The sequence below is a fragment of the Tauraco erythrolophus genome, chromosome 9 (genome assembly GCF_009769465.1).
Source record: "Tauraco erythrolophus isolate bTauEry1 chromosome 9, bTauEry1.pri, whole genome shotgun sequence".
NCBI classification, from domain to species: Eukaryota; Metazoa; Chordata; class Aves; order Musophagiformes; family Musophagidae; genus Tauraco; species Tauraco erythrolophus.
Window position 1 is genome coordinate 20,449,258 of NC_141473.1, and position 25,686 is coordinate 20,474,943.

Sequence of the window (25,686 nt, forward strand, 5' to 3'; positions counted from 1 at the left end):
CATTCTGTAAAGTCCTCCTCCTCCATCCAGTTACTGCAGGACTGTTCTAGAGTGTATTCTCCAGGGTTTCTTCAATGTAGAGTTAAAAGACTGGACAGATGAGTTTTCCAGCATCTCACTCCGGAGGCTGTTTGTTGCCTGATGCAGTGTATTTCAGTGCTACGTGGCTTAACTTACTTTCTTTGGCCTGAATTTTCTATTTGCTTCTCTTCATTCCATCACTACTGATTACAGTTCTTTGGGACCTGAACAATTTTAGTCTTCATGTTTTATATTTCAGATACTTCTAGACTATCAGGTCTCCTTCAGCCTTTTTATGAGATGAAATATGCCTGCTTTTGTGCTGCATCTGGAACAGTAACTTAAGGATGTTTTTTGTCTGTTCTATAGCTTGCCTATTTCTGTAGGGATTTTGTCAGTTGATACACCAGTCAGTATGCCTCCAGTGAATGGTGCTTTCATGGGAGAGTTCCAGCAAAACCTAAATCGTCAATGAAGTGCTGTTGATTGTCCTGGTTTTGACGGGGACAGAGTTAGTTTTTCTTTTTAGCAGCTAGAAGAGCTCTGTGTTTTGGGTTTAGTCTGGGATTTGTTATGAGGAGAGTTATGATAGCGCACTGATATTTGTAGTTGGTGCTGAGACATCAAGGACTTTTCAGCTTCCCATGTTTTGCCAGTGTGCAGGAACACAACAGGCTGTTGGGGAGCACAACTGGGACAAAGGGCCCACAACTCCCTGTATTATTTGAACTTAGATCTAGAGTTGAGGGCCAAATTGGCCAATGGAGTATTCCATGTCATGCAACATCATGCCCAGAATATAGATGAAGGTTGACCGGGAAGAAGAGGTCTTGCTCTTCCTGGGGCTTGCTCAGTCTTGGAGTTCTCTCTCTCCTTCCCCCCACCCCCTGGGCCTCTCGCTTGTCCAGGTTTGCGGTGTCAGGACTTACCTGTTTTGGAATCATTAATCTAGGATGGGACAGGCATTGGTCACCGGATGGTGAGCAATTACACTGCATCACTTGTTTGTATACATTATTATAATTATACATCTATATATTCGTATATTATTATTATTATTGTTACTACCTTATATTATTATTACTAAATTGTTCTTATGTCAACTCACGGATCTCCTTTCCTTTTCCCCTTTAATCATCTTCCCTGTTCTCTTGGGGTGAGGGAGGGCGAGCGAGTGGCTACGTGGCATTTAGTTGCTGATTGAGCTAAACCACAACAGTTAGTACGTACGCAGCCGATAGTAGCAAACACTTTACTATTACACGTAGATGTTCTGGGGTCATTAAAACACAAGTCCGTAATTTTCTTGGATGTTGAGAATCCTTTGGTACTTTTTCAAAAGGAGAGGGGGAAAGAATTGGGTGGGAAGGTAATTCTCTAGCCTGCCTAGAGTCCAAATAAGATTAGACTGGAGACCAGTAATCGCTCTGTAATTTAAAAACCTCAAAAACTCATTCTCTCAGTACTGACTGCTTAACAGTTTGAGAGCACGTTACTCCAAAGATGCTGATGTTTCCAACTGAGTCTTCTGTATAAGATAATACACTGATGCACATTTCTCTAGGTGAATAAAGTTATTTATTTGTTTAAATTAATAAAATAGGTTTGGAATACCTAAGCTTTTTGATATTTTTGTGAGGTTTTTAATGGAGGTTTAGGAATTTAAGGTAGCCAGATTTTTTGATGGTGTTAACTGTTGATTCGTTATATTAGTATTTCTGTCTATAGAAGATTGTAACTAGCTATAAACTCTGAAGGATTATAACTAAGTAGTCAAGAGTGTGTGCACCTTTTAATATGTCAGATATTTTGAGCATTTACTTGCATAATTCTCTCGTCCAAAGAATTACTATTTAAATTATGACATTGGAGAATGCTTTTTTGTTGAGATTTTACCTGATTGAAGATTCAGTGAAGTTTTCATATAGTATCTTTTCTATGCAGTAACTGAATGTTGAATCCTTTTGTCACTCTAGGAGGTGGCAAAAAGAACGTTTGAAGGACAAAGAACATCAAACAGCTGAGGAACTTTCTGAAGAAAGTGACACTGAATTTGAAGAGGGTTTCAAAGTACCAGGATTTCTCTTCAAAAAGCTTTTTAAGTATGTATTGTGTATTTTATTTTAATATTACGATGCTGTATGTTGTTAATAATATTAATAGTAATAGTCATGGTGATTTCTGGATACCCTTTGCTGTAACTTTTACTTCAATGAATGATGCCTCAACTCTTACTCCAGTTATTTCTTTAGGATTATTGCTTTAAAAAAGGCTCCAGGATAAAACCTCAAAGAAACTAATTTATTACAAGCACAAAATGTAATTATATGAAAATACAGATAATTGGCTGATGTGAATATTGTGAATGTGTGTTAGCTAGACTATGAATTGAGCATCTCTTGTCTATTTTTATACATGCTTGCTTTTATTGATGAGTGCTTACTTTGAATTCAGGTGTGGAGTGATAGAATAACTTTACTTTGAAGATTGTGTTGGCAAGTTGTGATAAATTAAAACATGAAATGTGGGTGTTTCTGTGGTTGAGTGGAGTGAGTGAAATTTTCTGCCAGTAAAAAATATAGACAACTTTTTATTTAAATAACTATTCGAAGTCTACTCAAAGTAACTATTTATAATTTATACTAGAAAATAGTCTTGAACATTTTGCCCAGTAAAATTTTAAAATATGGAGAGTGCATTATTAATTCCTTTAGTAGATGGCAAACACTCTACAACTCATTGTTTAGTTATTTAATGCTGGATTACAGATTTGGACATGACTGCTTTCTGTTTCAATTTTTTGAAACTATGGTGCCCAGTGACACTTTCAAGTTCATTTCAAAAAGTTGTTTACAGAAGGCAGCCCAAACAAGCTAGCAACTGGCAAGTTAACTTCATCCGTAGTCTCACCCTTAACTTTCATGCATAATAGAGTTGAATTCGTTTTTGTTGGCACCATTTCTCACAGCCGGAAAAGCATCTTCTCTTTGAAAAGCTAACTCTCTAAAATGTTATAATTAGTGTAGTAGAAAGCCCTTGTTTATAACAGGCGTGTGTGGTGTCCCTTCCAACAGGACCACTTAGTCTTAACCTCAAAGAAATTATTACTGTTGTCCCGCAGTTCCTCTGAAGGAAAGCACTAGTTCTGTAATGGAATTGAATTAATGATTTGGTTGCCAGGACCATACACAGCCAATATGTGGTCACCAGTTGTTTATGCAAAGGTACAGCGGAAGCAATCATCCTGAGAACGGATGTGTGGTCTGAGCAACCCAGAGAGAATTGAAATAAAGCAGACAACTAAAAATTAATCTTAGAGATACCAGCCTCACTAATGAAGGGTATCCCTGCAAGTATGAGTCAGTTGGCAAAACTTAAGTGGTTAGAAAGATCAATTGAGTTGAATGATTCGTCTGACTTGTAACTTAAAAGCTGAAATCTCCAATGTAGGGAGGCCCATAGTCAATAGCCATTAAACTTTGAGTTCTGAGCACGTTTAGTACAAAACATGGAAGTATATTGACCCAAGGAGGTGTATAGCAGTATACTGTAAGTGGTCTTCCTGCATAGTTGAACTGAATTCCAGAGAAGTTAGCTTACACTAGAAGTAGTAGACCCTTAAGTTTGTTCTTTGGTAAGCCTCTTAAAGTGAACAATGTTTCTTCCCTATATACTTGTCTGCTTTGAGGAACATTCAGGAAGAATACCGTTGGAGCTGCTGTGGAATGAAACCAAACGTAGTGAGCAAGACTGACTTACAAACATTGCCTTATACTGTCTGCACCTAGCCTGAGAGAATGCTGTCTGTATAAAAAGAAAACAGGTTTCCTCATTATTTACTTTCAGTGTGTGATTTCCCTGATATCTCTGAAATGCAGTTTTGTCTCAGCAACAATGCAGCTAAACTCTGCTAGTTACTATGATGAATTTTGATGGATGCATCACAGCATGATTGCTCATGTGAAATATAGTCCAAACATAACTATTTTGGAAGACCAGGCAACTTTTTTTTTTCTTTTTACTTCTACAGTATTTTTGGAGTAAAAAACAAAACATAAAAATTGGTGCAATGAAAGCATAAGATTAAAGAGAATTGATTACTTCTACATATAACCATAAAAAATTAATGGTGGAGATTCTTTTTACTTTAACTTTTGCATAGTTGCAATTATGCATGTTTATATGATTACACAAAGAAGCACCTGCATCTCTTCCATTTTTAGATAACCTTGGAGCAGAATTTTCAACAAACTCAATGCTTCTGAGAAAGTTTCACGGTAAAGTGGGGAGAGGGAGAAAGATGCTTATATATGCAGTTAGCTTTTAAACGCTGGATGTAATCCTAAGAAATAATACAAAATACTATCAGGAAGTTGTTGAAAGGTTGTCCTCTGAAGAGACATGCTGGACATTGGACATTTCTGACTGGAATTAGGGTTCTCTCCAATTCTTTAATATTTCCTTTGGAAAATGTTTTGTTTTCATAAGATGTAGTAATGATGGCATCTTAACCCAATTAGAGCTAATCCCGCAAGCCATTTCATAGTTGTTTTTAGATTGCTGTGTTTTTAAGGTGAATTAGTTTCTAAGAAAAGGAGTTTTTTAAGGGCTTCTTGGTACAATGCATTTGAGACACCAGCAGATAGTATGATGTCTGAACCATTAGATGTGTTCTTTGATCATCTTTTTCTAACTACTCAAGCTGTTTGTTTATCTTCCTTTAGCATTCTCTAAATCCATACAGAACTCATCATAAATTGATTTTTAATAGTACTTTGTAGACACTAATGTGACTAGGTGTCAGTATTCCTAAATATTATTTATTCAAAGAATGAAACAGAATTTTGAAATGCACACAAGACAATGCCCTAAAATGAACAGTCCCTATTTTACAGAGAAAAAAAAATGTGTTTTGCTCTTTGCTGTGGTCTGTGCTCCAGGAATGCATGCCATGAAGAAAATGATATCGGTAACCTTTTTCTTCCTCTAAGTTAGAGGACACAGAAGTGCTGAAACATGTATATTATTTTTTTAATTGTAATTTAAATATACTGCTTCTTCATTTCTTTCTGTTCTGTTTTCAATTTAACCGACACATGTAGTGTGTTATTCCTACTGGTCTCACTATTTCATATCATTATAAAAAAGCATGTCCTAAAGCGATTCTCAGTCCAGCATCTTATCTCCACTTTTTAGCTTGCCATTGTAAATTTGCTTTCTAGTCTACTTCTTTTAATGGAAACATATTTTACACTGTTGCTTATACAATTTCCAGTGAATGACTGGGAGTAGGAACTGCCCTGATACTCTCACATAATAATGCTTGGCTGCATCCCATTCACTAGAATAGTTTCTATTGTTTTGCCTTCCAAAACATTTTGCCTTGTTGGCTTTTTTCTTCATTGAAAGAGACTAAATGTTATTAAATGAATTTATGTATAAAGAAAGCATGCTTTGGCAGATGTGACCAGTTTTCACAGTGGAGTATAAAGTCTGTACCTCTTCCAAGTCAAGCTTTTCCTTCAGTTTGAGATGTATGTTCCAAATAATATAATTTACTGGACTCTCACATGTCGTCTTTTCTGAAAAAATAATGCTTTGGTAGAGTAGCTTTCCAAGTTGCTTTTAACACTTAAAATATACATGAAATAAAATACCCTCTAATTACCATGACTATCAGTTTAATTAGAAATGTTTTAGTGTTGCATAAAGAATGAAAGTCACATGTAATGTCGGAGTGCATCAAAAATGTATGACCTAGTAAATACAGCACTCATGTAAAACACACATCCAGCATGTTACTGTAACTAGTATAAGAACCTTGCCAAATGATTAATTCATGAGTTCTTTCTCTTATGATCTGTATTATCAAACATTTGCCATCTTCTTTTTCCTTGTTTTAGGTACCAGCAGACAGGTGTTAGGTGGCTCTGGGAATTGCACTGCCAGCAGGCAGGAGGAATTCTGGGAGATGAGATGGGATTGGGCAAGACCATCCAGATAATTGCCTTCTTGGCAGGTCTGAGCTACAGCAAGATCAGGACTCGTGGTTCAAATTACAGGCAAGTGCTCCTCTGCAGACTGTCAGTCTGTGGAGCTCAATTAATATTTCATCAGATGTATTGCTGGTGGAGGAGGGTCCTGTGAATTATTAATGACATTTCAATTACAATATTCCTTTAATTCTTTTAGTGGGGGACATCAAAGGAAAAATTTTACGAGACAATGGAGCTGTAGGGCAGGAAAAATTAAACATGTAACACTTTTAATGAATTCCAGGCATTGATGCTTCATTTTGCAGATGAGCCGCACTAGATATTTTGGGTCAATACAGTGTCTAAGGTTAGCTTCCACAAATGGATTGTTTACAAACTCAATTACATTAATATCAGTAGTTTACACAATATGGAATTTTAAATTAGATGTAATACCTTTAGTTCCATTTATTAAATTTTACATTAAAATATTTTTTCTGGCAAGTCACCAGGTAAACGCTTTACAGGAAGTAGCAAGCTCATTTGCAATGGGAGTCAGAGTTTCTCATCGGCAGGGAATTATCCATGCTGAAAGAACAGTAGTAATAGTAAAACAGTAACTTATACAGAGGAATTTGCATGTGCTATTTTTTTTCAGTTGTTCTTGCTTTTCAAAACTATGTTAGAGTGACTGACCTTTCTTACCAGATCTTTTTTGTTACTGAACAGTGCTTTAAAATTCCTTCTTCATGGGTGAAATTACTGGAAAAGATACTTGTTGATGTCCTCGGCTTTACAAATGCACGCATGATAATACTTGATTTTTCTAGTTCTGTTGGCCAGTTTACGTGATATAAATTACTGCATGCAATTAAGCAAATATCATAGTACTATACTAAAGAAAAATAATTAACTTTATATAGAGGTATATTTAAATTATGTTCCGCACATACATGAATTGTAAAATAATGCTTTAAAGAGAAAATATTACTGTTTTTTTCTCCAGTTGCATCCTACTGTAGCCTTTATATAAAAAAACTCCATGTCTTCCATCACTCAGACCAGTTGATTTACTTAGATATTGCTGTCCGATTTAAGGATGCTACTGTACAGATTATTTGGGGTGGGTGTATTCCCTGCCCTAGTTGGAGGACCACTGAATTGATGGAAATCCTTCAGGAACATCTCTAGACATTGCTGCACAGTTACAGCTTAAGACTTAAGACACTGCAGTGAAACTACAATAAAACTTGGAAGAGGCCAAAATATAATTGCACACCTAAGTTGCAGTGTTCTTTCTGCATGTAAGATAATGTGTTTGGTTTCATTTTTTGGCTGGTGCATGTCATTAAGTCCATCATGATAGTAACTCCATGGGAGGAAACAAAGCTTAATTTTTTTGTGAAACTTACTCCAATCTTGCTTGTGTCCTGTAAGGCAGAGGGTGTAAACAATTTGATCTTTGCATAGTCCAGTATTTTCCCCATCTGCAGTCTGAACTAGAAGGCAGTAACACTGTCTAGCTAGCTTCTATCTGAAATCCACGTAGTCTAGTAAGCAGAAGACCTTCTGGTCAGTCCAGTAGAGAAGCAGACATTAAGAGTGGACCTGGTTGTATTGTCAGGGTTTTGCTGGTGTCTGGGAAATCCTCCTTTATTGCTATATGCATGTGATCCTAAATGTATACGGTGATTTCTTGAATTATTTATTTATTACCTCTGGAATAGTACATAGTTGGCCATGCACAGATCAGTGTGTGTAACTGTAGCTATTGCCTTGGTTCTGTTTTTTAAAGAGCAAATGTATTTTAAAATTAGCTACTAGTAACCACTACTTAGTATATTTTCTATATGATTGTTGGTGTATGTTTGTGATGATAATGTTTCTTGTTTGGCTGTTGTGTGAGAGAATTTTCTCTTCTTAACCTGAAGAGTAGCTCTGAACTTAATATACAGAAAAACTTTGTTTCAAACATCCTCAGTAATTCTCAGAAACAATCATATGATGATGAGTAAGAAACTTACGAGACAGTTTAAGCCCAGCTCAGACCTCAGCTTCCATGGATGATATATTCTGCTGCTTTAGAGTCCTTGTCTTATCTGTAAATTATGGTGATAATAGTACCGTATATTACCAATGTGAAGCAGAACACCTGTGTGTAAGTCCATTTGTGAGACTCAAGCTACACATTCTTTTTAATAGGAGTAATAAAATAGTTGTTTGTTAATGATTTTTTTCTCTTATAGAAACAGCAGTCACCCAAACCTGATTTGTGTTACCACAGGAGGAAGTTCCCTTATGCCTTATTGTTTGGAGCTTTTCTGTTTCTGTGTTTATCTTGATAGATGCATCCATTAACTGTTCAGTGGATATGTTCTTATAGCGGTATCCCTTTCATCTTCCTTTAAAAAATAGACTTCCAGAAAAAGTGCCAATTAATTTCCATAGCTCTCATATTCCACTTGAACTATAAAGCGTGTCATTTTAATATGTGTGTATTTTAATGAGCCACTTCATGTTGAGTATTTATTTCATGTTAAAGGTTTTTTTTCTTGAATACTTTATTTTAGGTACCAGGGATTGGGTCCAACAGTGATTGTTTGCCCAGCTACTGTGATGCATCAGTGGGTAAAAGAATTCCACACTTGGTGGCCTCCATTCAGAGTCGCCATTCTCCATGAAACTGGTTCATACACCAACAAAAAGGTAATGATTGACATCCATTTGGTAATTCCAGAAGCTTCTCTTGTTTTTTGTTTGGTGGGGTTTTTTTTGGTTTGGTGTTTTCGTGCTAGCAAATATCCCCGGTTCCTGAATGTTTCTGTGCAAGCTTGTGCTTTTTCTCTGATTGTTTTAAAGCAACAGAAAGTTCACTGTCTTGTATGGATTTGTTAGGAAACTGGACAAAAAGAGGATGACATGGAATGCATTTATATTAAGATATAGACTAGCATCGTCTCAACAAATTAAACATAGTAACATGTTTCTTGCTTGAGCTTTGCTAGTACTGTAGTTCATGGCAGAAGTTCATGACTAGACTGGTTGTACACCACATATATGCTTCTCCTACTGGTGAATTCTTTCCTCGCACTTCTGAGCATCAATTATATGTCATTGATCTGATTCTTAATATGGTTTTTCTTGCACAGGCAGTTTTTCTTCACTTGGTCAGTATGTCAGTTGATTTCACCTAGTCTTATTTTCTTTAATGACAGTGTTACTTTGTTCGTTTTCTTTTTTCAGGCAGTGCCTTTTCTGTCTTAATTTTTTTGGCCAGTCTGTTAATGCACGTGTTCCTATTCCATTTCTTAAGTTGACAGGCCTGACTTGTCTGAAGCTTCAGTCCTTGATACCTTGCATGAACAAAACAAAGAAAACTTAGATTTTTATTTTCCCTTGGCCTCATACTTCAGATCCTTAAATGGATTTTCAAGATTCAGCAAAGCATTTTTAAATTTCTCTCTAAATATTTATTGAATTTCTTGTAATAACATTAAAATGATATGGTGCTTAATTGTACTTGATTAAACGTATTCTGAGGTAATTGATGCAGTTACAGTACATGGCAAAAGAGGACTAGCATGCTCTAATGTGCTAATAGCTTCCTGTTCTTCCATTAACTTGCTATGTTTTCAAGCCCTAAAAGTCTATTGACCTCAATAATATGCTCACATGTCTTCCTAAATTAAATCATGTGTGCTTATTTTGGGGTATTTGTTAATTAATGCACTTGACAGACACACTCAAATTTTTTCCATCTGCAGGAACAGTTAGGTTTTCAGGACCTTCCCATTGTCCTCCCACAAATGCCTACTTAACAACTTAAAATGAAGGAATTTGAATACTATATGATTGCTTTAGATAGTTCAGCTCTCTAATTCCGCCCTAATGCCTCATCTTCTGAGAGATGCAACAGTATGCTTTAAATAAGTGTCACTGCTGATGTGATCTTCATCTCATGCACATTTTTTTTGTAAATGCCTCTTAATCAGAGAAGAGCAAGCTTATGACTAAAGTGAAAAAAAAAAAAAAACAACCAAATCACACCACCAAAACTTTCCCATTCTAGTTGTCCTTATACCTGCAAGACAAGTTTACTACTAATTTATTAGCGTAAAACACACTTGCGCACTGAAAATGTGTCGCATCAAATACAGGCCAGGTGATTTACTCCTGCCTAGAATTTCATTTCCATCTACATTATTTCTATGGATATGTTAGTGCTGGTCTGACCTCATGACAATTCCATCTTCTGATAACCTGTGGCAGTACAGCAGACAGCTTTTGCATACGTTGACTTCATAATACTCATCCAGGGACTGTTCTGCCCTTATGCTCTGGCATAAGGCATAAACTTAAGTAAGTTTAAGAAATAAAGAAGAAAATTGTGGTTAGACTGTGTAAAAACATAAATTTATTCTTTGATAGAGATTAATTTCAAATGGCTAAAAGCCAAGTTGCTATGTACCTGTGGTCTCAATGTTGCATAGGCCTGTTTGGAATTAAACTGACAGTTCCAGGATTCACCTGTTCTGTTAGTATATCACGGTTTATCACAAAGTAAACAAGAAGAGTTTTGTGCTGGACAGCTAACTTGCAAGGAGGCAGGACTGGGGAACTGAACGTTGTTATTGCTTTGGAGTGAGAAAGGTCACTTCTGCCTCTGGGCTAGCAGAGGTTAGAATTCTCTCGACTGGTGGAAGAACATAATCATCACCCACATTAACTGGGCATCAGACAGTTAAGATTTTAATGAGTTTTGAGGAAGGCATTATCCTGTAGTAGTTGGCCAGCAGGTTGTTTGTGGTGAAACACAGCATTGCGATTTGTTCTGTATAGACTTGTGAAAGAGGAACAAATGATTTCTAAGGAACAGAGAAAGATGAATCTTAAAATTAATAAAGGAGAATTTTGGAGGAAAGAGTTAAGCAATGGCAGATGTCCCGTAAGGCAAGGCAAGAGGAGCGTGGCCAGCAGGTCGAGGGAGGTGATTCTCCCCCTCTACTCTGCCCTCGTGAGACCTCACTTGGAGTACTGCGTCCAGTTCTGGAGTCCCCAACATAAGAAGGACATGGACCAGTTGGAGAGGGTCCAGAGGAGGGCCACGAAGATGATAAGAGGGCTGGAGCACCTTTCCTATGAGGACAGGCTGAAAGAGTTGGGGCTGTTCAGCCTGGAGAAGAGGAGGCTCCGGGGTGACCTTATAGCGGTCTTCCAGTACCTCAAGGGGGCCTACAGGAAAGATGGGGAGAGGCTGTTCAGGAGGGCCAGTTATGATAGGACAAGGGGTAACGGTTTTAAAATAGAGGGAGGTAGGTTCAGGTTGGATATTAGGAAAAAATTTTTTACCATGAGAGTGGTAGAACACTGGAACAGGTTGCCCAGAGAGGTGGTGGATGCTCCATCCCTGGAGACGTTCAAGGCCAGGTTGGACAAGGCCCTGAGCAACCTGATCTAGTTGGAGATATCCCTGTTCCTTGCAGGGGGGTTGGACTAGATGACCTTTGAAGGTCCCTTCCAGCCCTAACCATTCTATGATTCTATGATTCTATGATTCTTAGCAAAAAGAGACAACAGCTGAAGTTTCATTTGATAAAACTTAGAAGATCAACTTAGGTGAGATGAATCTACAAATTGTTATCATAACATTTTAAGGAATCCTGAAATGTTGGCAAATCCTAAATCTTTCAGCACTGGTGAAACTGTAGGAAGAAAAGCCTTCTGTACAAAGAGCTTGTCCTGTTGTTTCAAAACTTCTGATGGCACATGAGCATTTGTAAATCATAGAATGTAAGAGGCAACATGAACTTGGGTTATCTTGGTTTAATGTACCGCATGTGGAAGGAGGCTGTATTTTTTTTTAAACCAAGGCTGAGCTTTCAGTTTCTTGATCTTTAGAACAGATATTTCTGAGCTTAACAATTCTTTCTGGTGGTAATCACATACCATTCGTAAAGCCGTAACTTTACATTCCCTTATTCTGGTCAAATGCTGGACACACAATGCAGCCCTCAAAAGCAATTGTCAGTTCATGATCCTTACATCTGTGGAACCATCTATTTGAAGATGACTTTGCACACTGAAGATTTTAGACCTTCTGCCCTCACAGTAGTGTATGCAATCTACATGTAAAGAAGATAAGCTGCAGAGGTTACAGTTACTGGCATGACTGCATGTGGAACGTCTGTTTTAGCCAAAGGCTCCATTTCTGAGTTAAGGACCAAACTCAGATAAACTTACTATCATGCTACAAGAAGTGGCGTTCTTGTTAAATATGTAGTAAGTGCTTTAGCTCTTTTTATTGCAACTTTTACATTATTAAACATTGTAATTTGTTCTTTTGAATCCTCTTCGTGGTGCCATTTAGATTGTTTTGTTGGGGGCAGGGAAATAATAAAGAGGTTTTATAGGCTGAATTTATGGATCTCTGGGCTTAATGGTTGGTTATGAGATAGTGATAAGCCTGCTGAAGAAGGCATTTTTGATTCACAAGTGGTACATGGTTGTGAAAGTGACTAGATATTATCTCTGTAAGTTCACACTTGCCTTAAAGGTATCTGAATGTTTAGAGAATTATCACTTGTTGTCACTAGTTTAGTTCTTGAAGTTCAATCTTAACATACACAATTCTGTTGAAGAAAATTACCATTTTTAATACATAATATTATAGAAGAGTTCAGTTCCTCTTAAATACGTTTTTAAAGACTACTTTGTGCTAAAAAAGATAAAGCGTATTTCTGTAAGCATCAGTCAAAAAAAAGAGGGGTTTTTAGTATCAGAACCAAACTTGTAGCTACAGTGAGGTACCAATAGGAAAAAACATTTGCTTAGAGGTGTGTTAGAATAAACCATAAATGTTTTAGCTTTAAGAAATGGTGCTTGCCAAAAACCTTCCAGTCTTTGTATGTTGCATGTGCCCTAGTGAAGACAAGGCAACAGTCAACTTCGGGTGATAAGTTAGGAGAAAATACTGTCCTTGAATTGTAAAGGCCTGAAATACTGTGCTGAACAGAACTACAATGTCAGAGTTACTCAATCTACTCACATGTTCCTCTGTTCATGTTTTAAAGACCAGAGTTCAGAATTTCAAAGCTAGAATAATCTTCTGTGAATAGAAGAATAGAAGAATAATAATAATAGAAGAATAATTCTGCTGTGTAATCTTTTGGTATTAGTAGGGTTTGTCTCTCTTAAGCTGATTTTTTTTTTTAAATACTTGTGTAGTTTAACCATCCATGTCCTGAAATATTTCATTGAAGTGTATTTCCTGAGGGGGGAAAAAAAAAGAAATTAAACATGTCTGAACCTAGCCAAACAGGAATTGTGAATTAAAGAATACATTATAAAATAGCGTGAATTCTGCAATGCCACAGCCTCAAAACAGGGTGTATCCAATATTAAATCTGTTATAATATTTTGAAATATTTAAAATTGTTTCAAGAGCTGCAACTAAAGTGAAGGCAACCTCTGAGAAAGTACCCAGTGCAGTAAAATGAGAGTTAATAAGTGTTGTAGTGTGAGTTGATAAAATTGTGTTGTTGTATTTCTTCATTGTCAGCACAAATCCTTGTTTATTAAAAATTTAGCTTGAAGGAAACTTTAATTAATTACAGGTTCAGTAAATCCTGACTACGATTCTGCTGTGGCGTGTTTACGGGGAATGGCCTTCATGTGCCTATGTTTCACTTCTGTTCTCTCTGCTACCTGACAACGTGATTTATGGCTGTTGTTTTCTACTAGTCCACTGTTTGCCCTCTAGGAGGGATTGGTCTCTTGAGCCTCCGTAATAACAGCAGCACTTTCACAAAACATCTTTTAATGACAACAGTGTAGCATTCTGTAAGTCAGGCTAATTGCAGACATACCCTATTAATTGCAAAAACTAGGAGAGGTTACATATTTTACAAGCTTTTAATTTGAAATCACCCGAGATGATTTGTCTTAAGTGTTTGGGTAAAGATGTCCACAACGTTCTATGATAGGCCATTGCCAAGACTCTAGGACATAGTTGCAGACTATGGGCAATGTACCAGGTAGAATTAAGCTTTGGATGTCCACACCTGCCCAGAAATCCAACTCTCTCTGTAATACAAATTGTTCTAAAGATTAAGTATTCTCTTGAGATTCATGATGTCAACATTAAATAATGTGTCATTGTTTTATCAGGAGATGATAATCAGGAAGTACAAATTCTTGAACAGTTAAATACAGACTTGCTTTTTGAATCTCGGGTTATGTCTTTGAGCAAGAGATTTTATAATAAAAGGTCATGGACTTTTAACACCATCTGAGTCTTTGAGATGGATTTTTCCCTTGTGTTTTTGTTAGTTTGGGTTTGGTTTTTTTCTTAAAGGCACTTCCAGTAATAAGAGTTTTGTCTTTCCTTCAGCAAATTCTGTGCTGGTTCTACTTTTTTTTACATTGAGTATGTTTGTTTCATCCAGAATTGCCTCCCAGCCCATCATCTTATATGTAAGTCTTCTAAATTTATACGTGGAGGATAAATGCAAGAAAGATGGGTCCTGAATACTGTGAAGGCTGTGGAAGGTGATACAGACTGTCCCTGCCCTACATGATTTACAGCCACAAAGGCTAGTAAAAACTTAAGGAAAGGATATAGCTTACAAAAGAAGCAAAGAAGTTAAGATTAATATTTGTTATTAATATTCATTAATGAGAAAGTTTGGACAGAATTTAGGATTAACCAAATAGACGTTTTGTGATTGTTTTTCAAGTTTTCACTTGTTTAGTTTTCCTCCAACGTTCTAGATCTTGTATGTGGTACGCAAAGCTAGATTTGTGAGGCGACTATAGGAGAACTTGAAGAAACCAGTTACCTTGATCAAAACTAATGTTTGGTTTTTTAGACATTGCCTTAAAAAAAACCCAAAACAAACAAAAGAAAAAAAAACACACTAAAAAAACCCCACTGTTTCCTTTTGACCAGGCTTCCGATCAAATTCTGATCTGTTAGACCACACTATTCCAGCGCTTCATTCTCTTTCAGATGAGCTAAGAATCATATAATCAAAATCTTGCCTATACTTACTTTCTTTGCAAAGTAAATTATATATCTGCTTTTTCAAAACTTTTTCTACGTGCTTTGGACAGCAAACCTGTCGTTGAGTAGGTTTCAGTTTTCTGTCTCACTGTTACTGACAACATGCACCTTTTGCTTTTAGGCGAAACTAATTCGTGAAATTGCTTCGTGCCATGGAATTTTAATTACATCTTATTCATACATTCGACTGATGCAGGATAACATCCACAGCTATGACTGGCATTATGTGATTCTGGATGAGGGTCACAAAATCCGAAATCCAAATGCTGCAGTCACACTTGCATGCAAGCAGGTACTTTATAAAAAATAAATGAAAGATTTTAGGGGCTAGGGGGTAGGTTTGAAAACCTAGTAGCCTGTACTACTTTATCAGAAAAATACACATTTGACCATTAATAAAGAATGAAAGCATAAATCACAATGGTCTATATTTCACTATTTAATTTACTTAACATTTTCAATGAGTTTACATCTGTAAATTTACAGAAGTATGGTAGAGAAAAAAAATCAGAAATGTTAAATTGTGTAGTAATTTACCATTAGGGATAAATGTCAAATTGCTGGTGTTCATTTTCTTCTGTCAGTTTCTGGAAAATATATTGCAGAAAGCTGTTTATTTCAGGAATATGAGACAACAGAATTTAAAATGAGAAGTCATTGATGATGAAATTGAATATACTCTGAAGCAGGAGACGTCAGGTTTTCGTGAATCATGAAAATAACTTTATTTTGGGTTTGGTTTTTTTATTAATAGTTCCGCACACCCCATCGAATCATCTTGTCTGGCTCCCCTATGCAAAATAACCTAAAGGAACTCTGGTCCCTCTTTGACTTTGTGTTCCCAGGGAAATTGGGAACACTACCTGTGTTCATGGAGCAATTTTCTGTTCCAATAACCATGGGAGGATATTCCAATGCCTCTCCTGTCCAGGTAAATGCATCAAAAATATTGCTGTGCTTGAAGGAAAAAACTGTTACATTGTTTCGAAACTGACTTTTAAATGTACTTCATGCGTATGTTCTAGATATTAACCCAAAAGGGAGTTGCACATGTGTTTTACTGCTGCATATGTGGAAAGAACTGTTCAACTAAATGAGAGCATTTTATTTATACAGGGGTATAGCTTGTATACAAAGTGTTCTTGATTTAAATCATTAGAAGTATTCTTTGAGAGAAAGTAAAGATAAGCAAGTTGGGGTGGGAGGTGACTGGTCTCATATTTTGATGTATTCAAATAGAACTTTCCTGTTTGATACCAAGCTTCTGCAAATTACGCAGTAGAGAAATCCTTAAATCCAAACTGAAAACTTTTTCATTTTTAAAAAGCTAAAATAGATAAATTATTTGGAATATTATTTTGAATAAGTATATCTATTAATCTTTGTAGTTTTCATTCTCTATATTTATGACTTCTTAAACATTTTTCAAATTAGCTGATAGATAAATTGTCTGCATAATAATCTACATACTAAGTTTCATATAAATGCTAATCAACTTGTATCCTTTAAAATATTCTTTGTAATGTTTTGCACACATACATATCTAAAGTTTTATTTTCTTTTTGAGTTTAAGTACTTCCTTTGTCTGAAGCTTAGTAATTTACTAAATTGGACAGCCAATTTCTTTTGTACATATCAATAATTTATTATATTCTTTGTTTTGCTTTAAGAGAAATGAAGGTATTTTTAGCCATTATGTACAGTTAATACCCATCTCACACATCCATTACCCATTATAGAACCATATGCTCCATTTAAGGCCAGAGTGACCTTTAGTTTCTGTGATCATGGGGATTTTCTTCTACCGATTTTTTTTTTTTTTTTTTAATAGTCTCAAGTGAGCACTAATCTTCACTTATTGTCTAGTAGCCACCATTGCTGCAGGCTTCTTTTTTGATCTTCGGTATATGTATTAGCAGTTTTTCATGTGGATTTTGGTTCTGGGCAAGTTTATACCCACTTCGTACATTGGTTTCTAAAAGAAATCTCTCGTTTCTGGTCTCTTTTAAATACTACTAAATTAAGAAAGATAAATTAGTGGTATCTGAGGAAGACTTACTTATTCAGTGTTATTGTTGCTAACATGAATTTTACTGCAATTCATGTGTTGAATTATGTAACTGTAGATCCATATAAATCATAAACCATTTCATTTTGTTAGGATTTTCCTATTACTAAATATGGAATTTTGCTTGTTGCTAAATTAATAGCAAGGACTGAAGTACAACTTTTGCTTTTTGTTCCTCCTTCAGGTAAAAACTGCATACAAATGTGCCTGTGTGTTACGAGACACCATAAACCCGTACTTACTGCGAAGAATGAAGGCTGATGTAAAAATGAGCCTTTCACTTCCAGATAAAAATGAACAGGTTTGTTTATCTTTGCTATTAGATCTGAGCCCTCTCCTTCCCCAAAACCCGATCCTGCTTGGACATTTGGAAATAATTTGTGCTAATAGCAGATGAAATGCTGTTTTAACTAAAGATAAGATATGGAGCTTTCAAGTTCCTTATTCTTTTCACCTGTTTTCTGAGTATTAAATGGTTGTAGTCTTGCAGGGTCTATGCAAGTACAATCTTATCTGAAAAACAAAGGATATATTAAGTGCAGTCAAGTCTACTTAATACTGTCCTGATAGGTCACAGGTGCATACAAATGAGTTGTCTGTGGGGTGTTTCCTATGGTGCATCACTTGGACTCTTTGACATTGTTTCCTTCTGTGAGAAGGTTAATTTGGGCAGCAAATAGTAGAGAAATACTTGGTGGTAGTTGTTCATACTGCAAGCTAGCTGGGCCTGTACGTTCTAATAAATCTTTTGATCTAAAACTTCTTTGCTCTACAAAGAGGTGGGATATTTTTTAGGAAACGTTTTGATTCAAAGTAGAGGAAGTCGAAAGGTTTATTTAAACAACTGAAATTCCTAAAAATACTCACTTATGGCAATTATTAGATTCTTCTGTCGCTCGAGTTTCAGTGCTTCAGGCTTTTTTGTCATCTCTCACCCTTCCTGTCTCCTCCTGCTAAAAGAGAAGTAGACATGCTAGTCTTGTAGGACAGTGGAACATAATAAATATGTAGGCCATACTCAGTTTCTGCTGTGCAGTCTAATGATTTTTTTAATCAAATTTTTAATTTCTATGTACTTTAAAGAGTCTGGGCTATTTACTTTAAAGAATGCAATCATAAACAGATTAAACAAATTTGATTTTTATTCTTGTCAGTCACGGGGCACTGCATAAGTTTGACTTACAGCATAATGTTGGGTGCCTTGCAGGATGCGAGGAAGTGATTTTGTTCCATTTTAGCCCATCAGACCATCTGAAAAATCATTATATGCTACACTCAAAAGCTAATGAGAGAACAGATAACATGTGCTAACCTGGTTTTCCCATGAGGTACTAAGAATTTGCAAGTTGTAAGGGACATAACAAATACACAATGGAAAGCATCTCCTATAAACATAGCTCTGAGAGAGTGCTAACATTGCACAGTTACCTCATTAAAACTGGAAAATGTCAGCACTTCGAAAAATAAAGCAATTTGAGGGGAAAAAATAACTGAGAAAGAGCACAGCAAAAACTCATGAAACCCATCTTAATGATTATGTTCATTCTCTAAAAATTCTAAGATTTTTAGTGCCAATGATTTCTACACAGCATCTTTTAACTTAATATTTTGGTATGTCAGACATCTGTGAAGCTTCTTTGTAGCACATTGTAAAACTTCAAAATTTACTCTATTTGGAGTTTACAGGCTGGACTTGAGCGGTTTGTTTGCTTGTTTTTGTAGGTCCTCTTTTGCCGTTTGACAGATGAGCAGCGTCAAGTCTATCAAAATTTCATCAACTCTAAAGAAGTTTACCAGATTCTCAATGGAGACATGCAGGTTGGCATTAATTAAAGTTGATGGCAGGTAGTTGCCTTTGATGGATGAAGTCATGGAAGTGACCTTCACATTGTTCTAGCGGGATGCTGACCAGCAAGGGAAGCAAACACACTGATCTTAGTTCTGCTTTTGTGGATGTACACATTTTTTCTCAGAAATGTTCCATGGAATATGTAGAGTTAGTGATTCCTATAATAGTGGCATGACAGATAAAAGCATGGAATGGGCTTAACAATATGTTTGTGATCTTGGGAACAAATTATGGCTTGTTGGATGACCTGCTGTAGGTAACCGTATGCATGCTTTTACTGAATTACAAAAGTGAAGCAAAAGAAAAGAGTAATTTGTCCTGAGGGTACAGTTCAAGTATAACTTTGTGATGCAACAGATGATGATTTCAAAGTCTTAACATATAGCAGAGCAAGTAGAAAGCATCCTTGTTATTGTCTTACTAGTCACCTCAACACCTTTTGCCTCCATCTCCTCACAGTAAGTGTTGAATTTGCTGTGGCCAGGATGACAGCAGTAATTGAAATACAGTTTCAAATGCCCGCTGTGGCCTGTGTAAAGAGTGTGCTGTTCCCTGTGACTCCTACATTGCACACATCTGGTCCAGTTGACTTTTGTGTGCATGCAGTGGATGTTTTTCACTCCTATTTTAGCTGCAAAATACAGCTCTATTGTTTGTAAGAGTAGAAGTAATAGTTCTCGGTTATAATGCGTAATTCGCCACATTTCCTTGTCTTGTGAATTGTGAAATCCCTTCTCCCCTCAAACCCAGTGGCTCCAGTTAGTTGCATGGTCTATACAGCCATGTATATTGCAGTGCCTTACAAAGCAGATGTTGAACTTAACCACTGTTCTTATTTTTCCAGATCTCACACAGGTATAGCGGCCAAGTTTTTTCAAGTGCCTAGCAATTTTAGTTATTCCAGTCAAATTCAAGAGATGGCTCGTACAAGACTATCTGCAGGAATTTGTCTAAGATGTTACAGAATGGGCTATCATATTTGCTACCGTTCTGAAAATTTTAAACAGTAAATGTTAATGCTTTTATTAGATATTTTGTGGTAACAGCAGTGAATCCCAGCTGAGAAACAAAAACCCCATTGTACAAATAAACCATAAATTATGATCAGACTCATCCAACTCATAGTGATAGAAGATTGAGGGATTTGCTGTTTCAAGCTAGTTCATTTTTTTGAGTGCCCATTATATATCAGAAGAATAAATAACACTCGTGATATTATTCAATTAATAACTTAACAGAACACTTCTATCATGGCATCAAAAGTGGTAATTTTCAGTTTCGTTTGTTTGTTCAAATATGTTTACTTGTGTGTTCTTTGATACTGTGCATTCTGGTGGGTACATTTGCTATCCTCAAGGTCTGTCTTAAGTTGCCAGCTAACATGGCAGAGGTTGGAAGGAGGCAGACAAGAATTTAAAGTAACAAACTTGGTGGATTTTTTCCTTTTGAGTAGGAAAAGTTTGATTGTGAGTTACAGCTAGACACTGCTTTTGCTAATGTGGAAACTGTTGCAGAATTCTCATAGCATTGTCACCAGAATAGGCTCACAAGAACCTAAAATTTCACTGACCTTCTCTGGTACTGATTTTTCCTAAAACTTTCCATGAAACAAGTATTAGTGTCCGTTTGCTTCTCTAAAAAGCAAACCACTATTAAAAACAACCTTCTTGATGATGACTGAATTCATGTTGTTTATTTCTCTCAACCACAACCCATACAGACAAAAGTATTTGTCAAGAGAATAAAAATATTTTTTTCTCCTGTATTCTTTAGATTTTCTCAGGACTAGTAGCTTTGAGAAAGATTTGCAACCACCCTGACCTCTTCTCTGGTGGTCCCAGGATTTTGAAGGGTGTACCAGATGCTGAAGTGGAGGAAGCAGATCAGTTTGGATATTGGAAACGTTCTGGAAAAATGATAGTGGTAGAATCCTTGCTGAAAATATGGCACAAACAAGGTCACAGAGTGTTGTTTTTTACTCAGTCAAGACAGGTAAGATGAGCTAATTGGTTTCAGTTGCTGCTAAAACTAAAAAAAGTGTGTGTGTGTGTGTCCCAACAAGACTTGTAATTAGAATCGCCTTTTGTAGTGTCCTTCTCAGAAAATTAACATCTTGTTGAAAAGAATACCAAAATGACTAATGTCTTTGGAATAATTGGAGACCAGTTCCCGAGCTCAGTAAGCTTTGCTGGAATGAGTGTTGTGGCAGTGTTGCCTAAATTCAATATACTGGGTCAAAGCTCGTATAAGTTGCACCCACATAATACTAGGCTGAAACAGTGGTAATGTATTTATTGCTCCTACTGTGTAGCTTCAGGATAGAATTGGTAGTCAGTTTGCTCACTCTGTTTAGTGCATTTGCACATCTAAACCTCAGAATGGGCCAGTAGCACAGATGGTGACCTTCATTTGTTTTCCTTATGTATTCATGATTTTGTCTTGCTTCTGTGGTTTCCCTGGAATGCTGCACTATTTATCTGGTTAACTGTCTTGAGACCATGACTCTGACTTCCCAAACCAAGCACAAACATTTCACTCATACATTCAGCACTGGAATAACTACTCCCTCCCACCCTGTGCACCCCCACACACCCCCAATTATGTAAGATAATGAATTTTCTGCTCATTTAAGATTGACAGGTTGTTGGTTGTCATCTTGTTTGTTCAATTGCACTGCAGTTAGTACCAGAAATTCTTATGATTTGATCAGATAGTTGCTTAATCTTGGATTTCATTAATTTCATAATAGTTATAAGGATAGTTGCTTAATGTCTGGATTTCATTAATTTTTTTTCCATCACAACAGGTGCTGCAGATACTTGAAGTCTTTGTGAGAGACAGAAACTATTCCTACCTCAGGATGGATGGCTCCACAACAATAGCTTCCAGACAGCCCCTTATAACAAGATATAATGAGGTGAGATGCTGCATCCCACACACTAATGCCTATTAGTAAGTATGGTTGAGTTCTTGGCAGTCCTTTTTAGTCTGTTTTTAAATACACTACTTCAGGTTTGTGACACAAAACTGAGGAGTTCAGTCAAATGAAACCACTTTTTCTGAGAGGGGGGAAAAAAGTCATTTTTACACACTTAAGTTGGGTTTTGTGCTAAGAAAAAAACAGTTGAAAAGGGAAAAAATATTTTATTGGACAACAGTAAATGAAATTTAGATCAAACTACTTTTATTTGTCAAAAGAGATATTAGGCAAACAAGGAAGTGCATTGCTTCTCTTGACTCCCTTTGCATCTTTGCAAGTAATGCTGATAATAAAAGAATCTAGGAAATAACAAAAAAAATTACCTTGGTAATTCTTGCCTTAGTAAATTCTCTCTTGTGTTATAGGACAAATCCATATTTATTTTTCTTTTAACAACTCGTGTTGGTGGCATTGGAGTTAACTTGACTGGTGCTGACCGGGTTATTATTTATGATCCTGACTGGAATCCCAGTACAGACACACAGGTGAGTTTGGTTCATTACATTCTATTTACCAGCTAAGTTGAAATAAAACTGAAGATGGAATGATATTTATCTCTTCCAAAAGTGTTAAAGCACTGCTTTGCTCTTCCTGAGGTTGCTGTTCCCAGGAATGGTCGCTTAGGGTGCAGTTCCACATTATGATTACTCTTGTGGCAAAGCCAATTCAAGTGGTTCCCACCACATCCCCTTTATGCTGTTATATCTTACCACTTTTCAGTATTGTCGATCATATAGTCTGTTTAGAGTGTAGCCAAACACAGTTGAAATGGCCTGCTTTTTTTTTCAAATAAATAAGGAAACAAACTAGATATTTCTGCAGGGAGAGTACAGGTGTACAAGCTCTTGAACAGGCATGACTGTTCATGGATGCAATGGAGGGTAAGAAAAGGAGAACAAGTTTTGCTTTAATTGACTTTGTCACTACATGATGATATGTAATTACGCTTTTAGAAGCTGCTTTTAAGCCAGTGCCTTAAGTTGTTCTTTATCTGATGGTGTGATGAGACTCTGGGTTATCAGATCCCTTAACAGTATGGGGCTTACGTGTTTGTGAGGAAAAAACTGTTTTTGATGGAAATTCTGCATAGGTCTGAGATCTGCAAATGTGTAGTCTGACCTATAGTGGCCTGTTTAGTGGTTGGTTCAAGATGTTTGTAGGAAGGCTTTCTCTTAAGAAAAAGAAGGAAAGGAAATGTTTATGTAAAAGCTCTGTTGTAAAACAGATCCTTTTTGGAATAAGTCTGTATAAAGTACATATCCCAGATACGAGTTCTAATTTTAACATAATTTATTTTTTGAGATTTTTTTCATAGATTTATTGGTACAATTGGAGACTTGTCTTTTTACAGATGTAAACTTTCTAAATTGTTTTCCTCTCCTGATGAGTTAGTTGTCCTGATGCTGTAGAAATACCACAGCTATGTAACTTCTTGAACTATTTGTTAAATGTCCAAACTACATTTGCAACAGTGGTATCAATAGCTCTCTGTCAAACACGTATGTAGGAGGCTAATGTCTGGTGACCAAACCTTTTGTGTTCCAGGCCCGGGAACGTGCTTGGAGAATAGGCCAGAAGAAACAGGTGACTGTGTATAGGCTTCTCACTGCAGGTACTATTGAAGAGAAGATATACCACAGGTCAGTCAGAACAATTTCTTGGATACAGCTGTATGCCCAAGAAAATGTTTGTAGTGAATCTGAGGTGGTGGAACAGTGACATACCTGTGCACGTGCATACGTGGCTTGTAATTCCCAGCCGTGGTCATGATGGACACGTCGCAGGAAACTTTTTAAAATTTCTGCTGAGAAATGGGCCTTCTTCTAATATTAGACTCCCAGCTGCAGGGCTGGGCTCCTCCTTCTCTAGCTCCAAGACCCACATGCTAAATATACCTCATCAGTCTGTTCCAGCAGCCGTGTCTAGCACATCCAGAAGTCACCGTAAATGAGAGTATGAGGCATAGACAGGAAAAAATGAGCTCCTTCCTCAGAACATGAGAGTCTGAAATGCAAATTGAAATCAACAGTTCTTTATATCGTCCTTAGAATATATGAAGATGTATGTGGTACATACATCCATTTACTCCTCTGCAAACCCAGTTTGATTTTATTCCCAAATCATTCCAAAGTGAGGGAATTGAATCCCAAGAACCACCAGTCATATTCACATTATTAATTCCAAAATGTACCTAAAGCCTTAAAGCACTTGTATTTTGAAATCAAAGAAATCTTCTTGTTTTGCCTTCCCATTCAGTTTTCTCAGTAGTTAGCTTCACTCACATGAATTCCAAATGAAAAGTACATGGGAATCCTCTGTCTAAGCATTACTCTTCAGAACTGCACTATCCTCTTTGATTGAAAAGCTCTAAATAATGAAATACCCACACTTATTGAGTGCCTTTTTTAATCTGTTTTACCACATGGACACAAAGCATCCGTTGTTGGTTGGCTTATGTCCCTCTGGCATGCTTCTGTTTGAACAACACTGACCACATCAAGGAAGTGGGCTCTGAGGGTCAGGACAGCCATCAGAAATTCATTTATTTCCAGAACAGTGCGATGGGCTTTGAAATTCAAGCAAGTTGTCTTTTCTCTTGGCCTGTGTTTTCCTCCCTGCAAATATGTGATCATCCTTGCAGAAAGCTATGAAGCTCAGTTAATTGTTAAAAACTTTAAAAGTCTTCTGATGGGTGCACTACAGTAGCTGGCACCTATGTTTAAACTTAGTTTTTGCCAATCGGATTTAAAAATAGTTTCCCTGCTTAATGCCAGCAAAGCCAAAACCATAATAAAAACACTTTTGAGAACTGATTTCCAACTTTATTTAGGAATGTGTTTTTTTTGTACAGGAAAACAGTATCTCAAACTTGGAATCAAAAGCTATGTAGTACAAACATGGCACAGAAGTAGACTTACCAGTACTAGAAGACTTTTTGCAGCTTACTTGTCCTCTAAATTTGTTCCTTTCAATCCTCTGCAGATGGGCTCTTTTCTCCTTTCCTCTTAATCACAAGTCTGATTTCCCTTTTCAGTGGTTGTATCCAGTCATCACCGTCAGACTGCTTTACTCTGCTGCTTTTGATTCCTCCAACCAATTGAATCATTAAAACGTTGTGATTTTAATAAGCTCTTGTTTCTCTTTCAGGAGCTTTCTGATAGTTTTATTGTAATACTTGCAAGCTTTTCAGCTTTAACGGACAGAAAAAAGATTCTAGCTGGGAAGTTAGTTATTGCTTAGTTAAGGCCTCATACACATTTCAGGATGGTGGTTACCTGTTGTGTTATGGGGTTATTGCAAACCAATAAATCCCTGTGTTTAACAATTTAGTTGGTTGTTTGAAAGTTACTAACTCAAGATTGCCTTTAGGAAACTAATATCATCTTCCCACTGCTTAATTGTTCTGCAGGGTAACGTTTGTGCTTATACAGTTTTCTGTTTAAGTACTGTATTCAGTATTTAAACATAGTTAGACATTGTTTCATGCACAAAGTACTTTTTGTGTTTTTTAGACAAATCTTCAAACAGTTCTTAACAAACAGAGTGCTGAAAGACCCTAAGCAGAGGCGCTTTTTCAAATCCAATGACCTTTATGAACTTTTTACTCTGAGCAGCCCAGATGCATCTCAGGGGACAGAAACAAGTGCAATTTTTGCAGGTACACATTTTTTTCTATTTGATTTAAAAAAAAAAAAGTTTGAAGCGTTTGATAAATGAATACTAATTTCATTC

At 36.6% G+C, this 25,686-nt stretch overlaps 1 protein-coding gene across 2 annotated transcripts in view; it reads left to right on the forward strand.

Moving 5' to 3' along the window:
- Positions 1-25,686, forward strand: part of ERCC6 (ERCC excision repair 6, chromatin remodeling factor) — a 45,536-nt gene that overhangs the window by 16,953 nt on the left and 2,897 nt on the right. For both annotated transcript variants that reach the window (XM_009981240.2, XM_086616485.1), the window contains exons 6-17: positions 1,998-2,123; positions 5,925-6,083; positions 8,567-8,702; positions 15,179-15,349; positions 15,812-15,988; positions 17,310-17,426; positions 18,848-18,943; positions 20,748-20,966; positions 21,781-21,891; positions 22,320-22,439; positions 23,500-23,594; positions 25,467-25,612. In XM_009981240.2, coding sequence (XP_009979542.1) covers positions 1,998-2,123; positions 5,925-6,083; positions 8,567-8,702; positions 15,179-15,349; positions 15,812-15,988; positions 17,310-17,426; positions 18,848-18,943; positions 20,748-20,966; positions 21,781-21,891; positions 22,320-22,439; positions 23,500-23,594; positions 25,467-25,612 — 1,673 coding nt within the window. The remainder of the gene's footprint in view (positions 1-1,997; positions 2,124-5,924; positions 6,084-8,566; positions 8,703-15,178; positions 15,350-15,811; positions 15,989-17,309; positions 17,427-18,847; positions 18,944-20,747; positions 20,967-21,780; positions 21,892-22,319; positions 22,440-23,499; positions 23,595-25,466; positions 25,613-25,686) is intronic.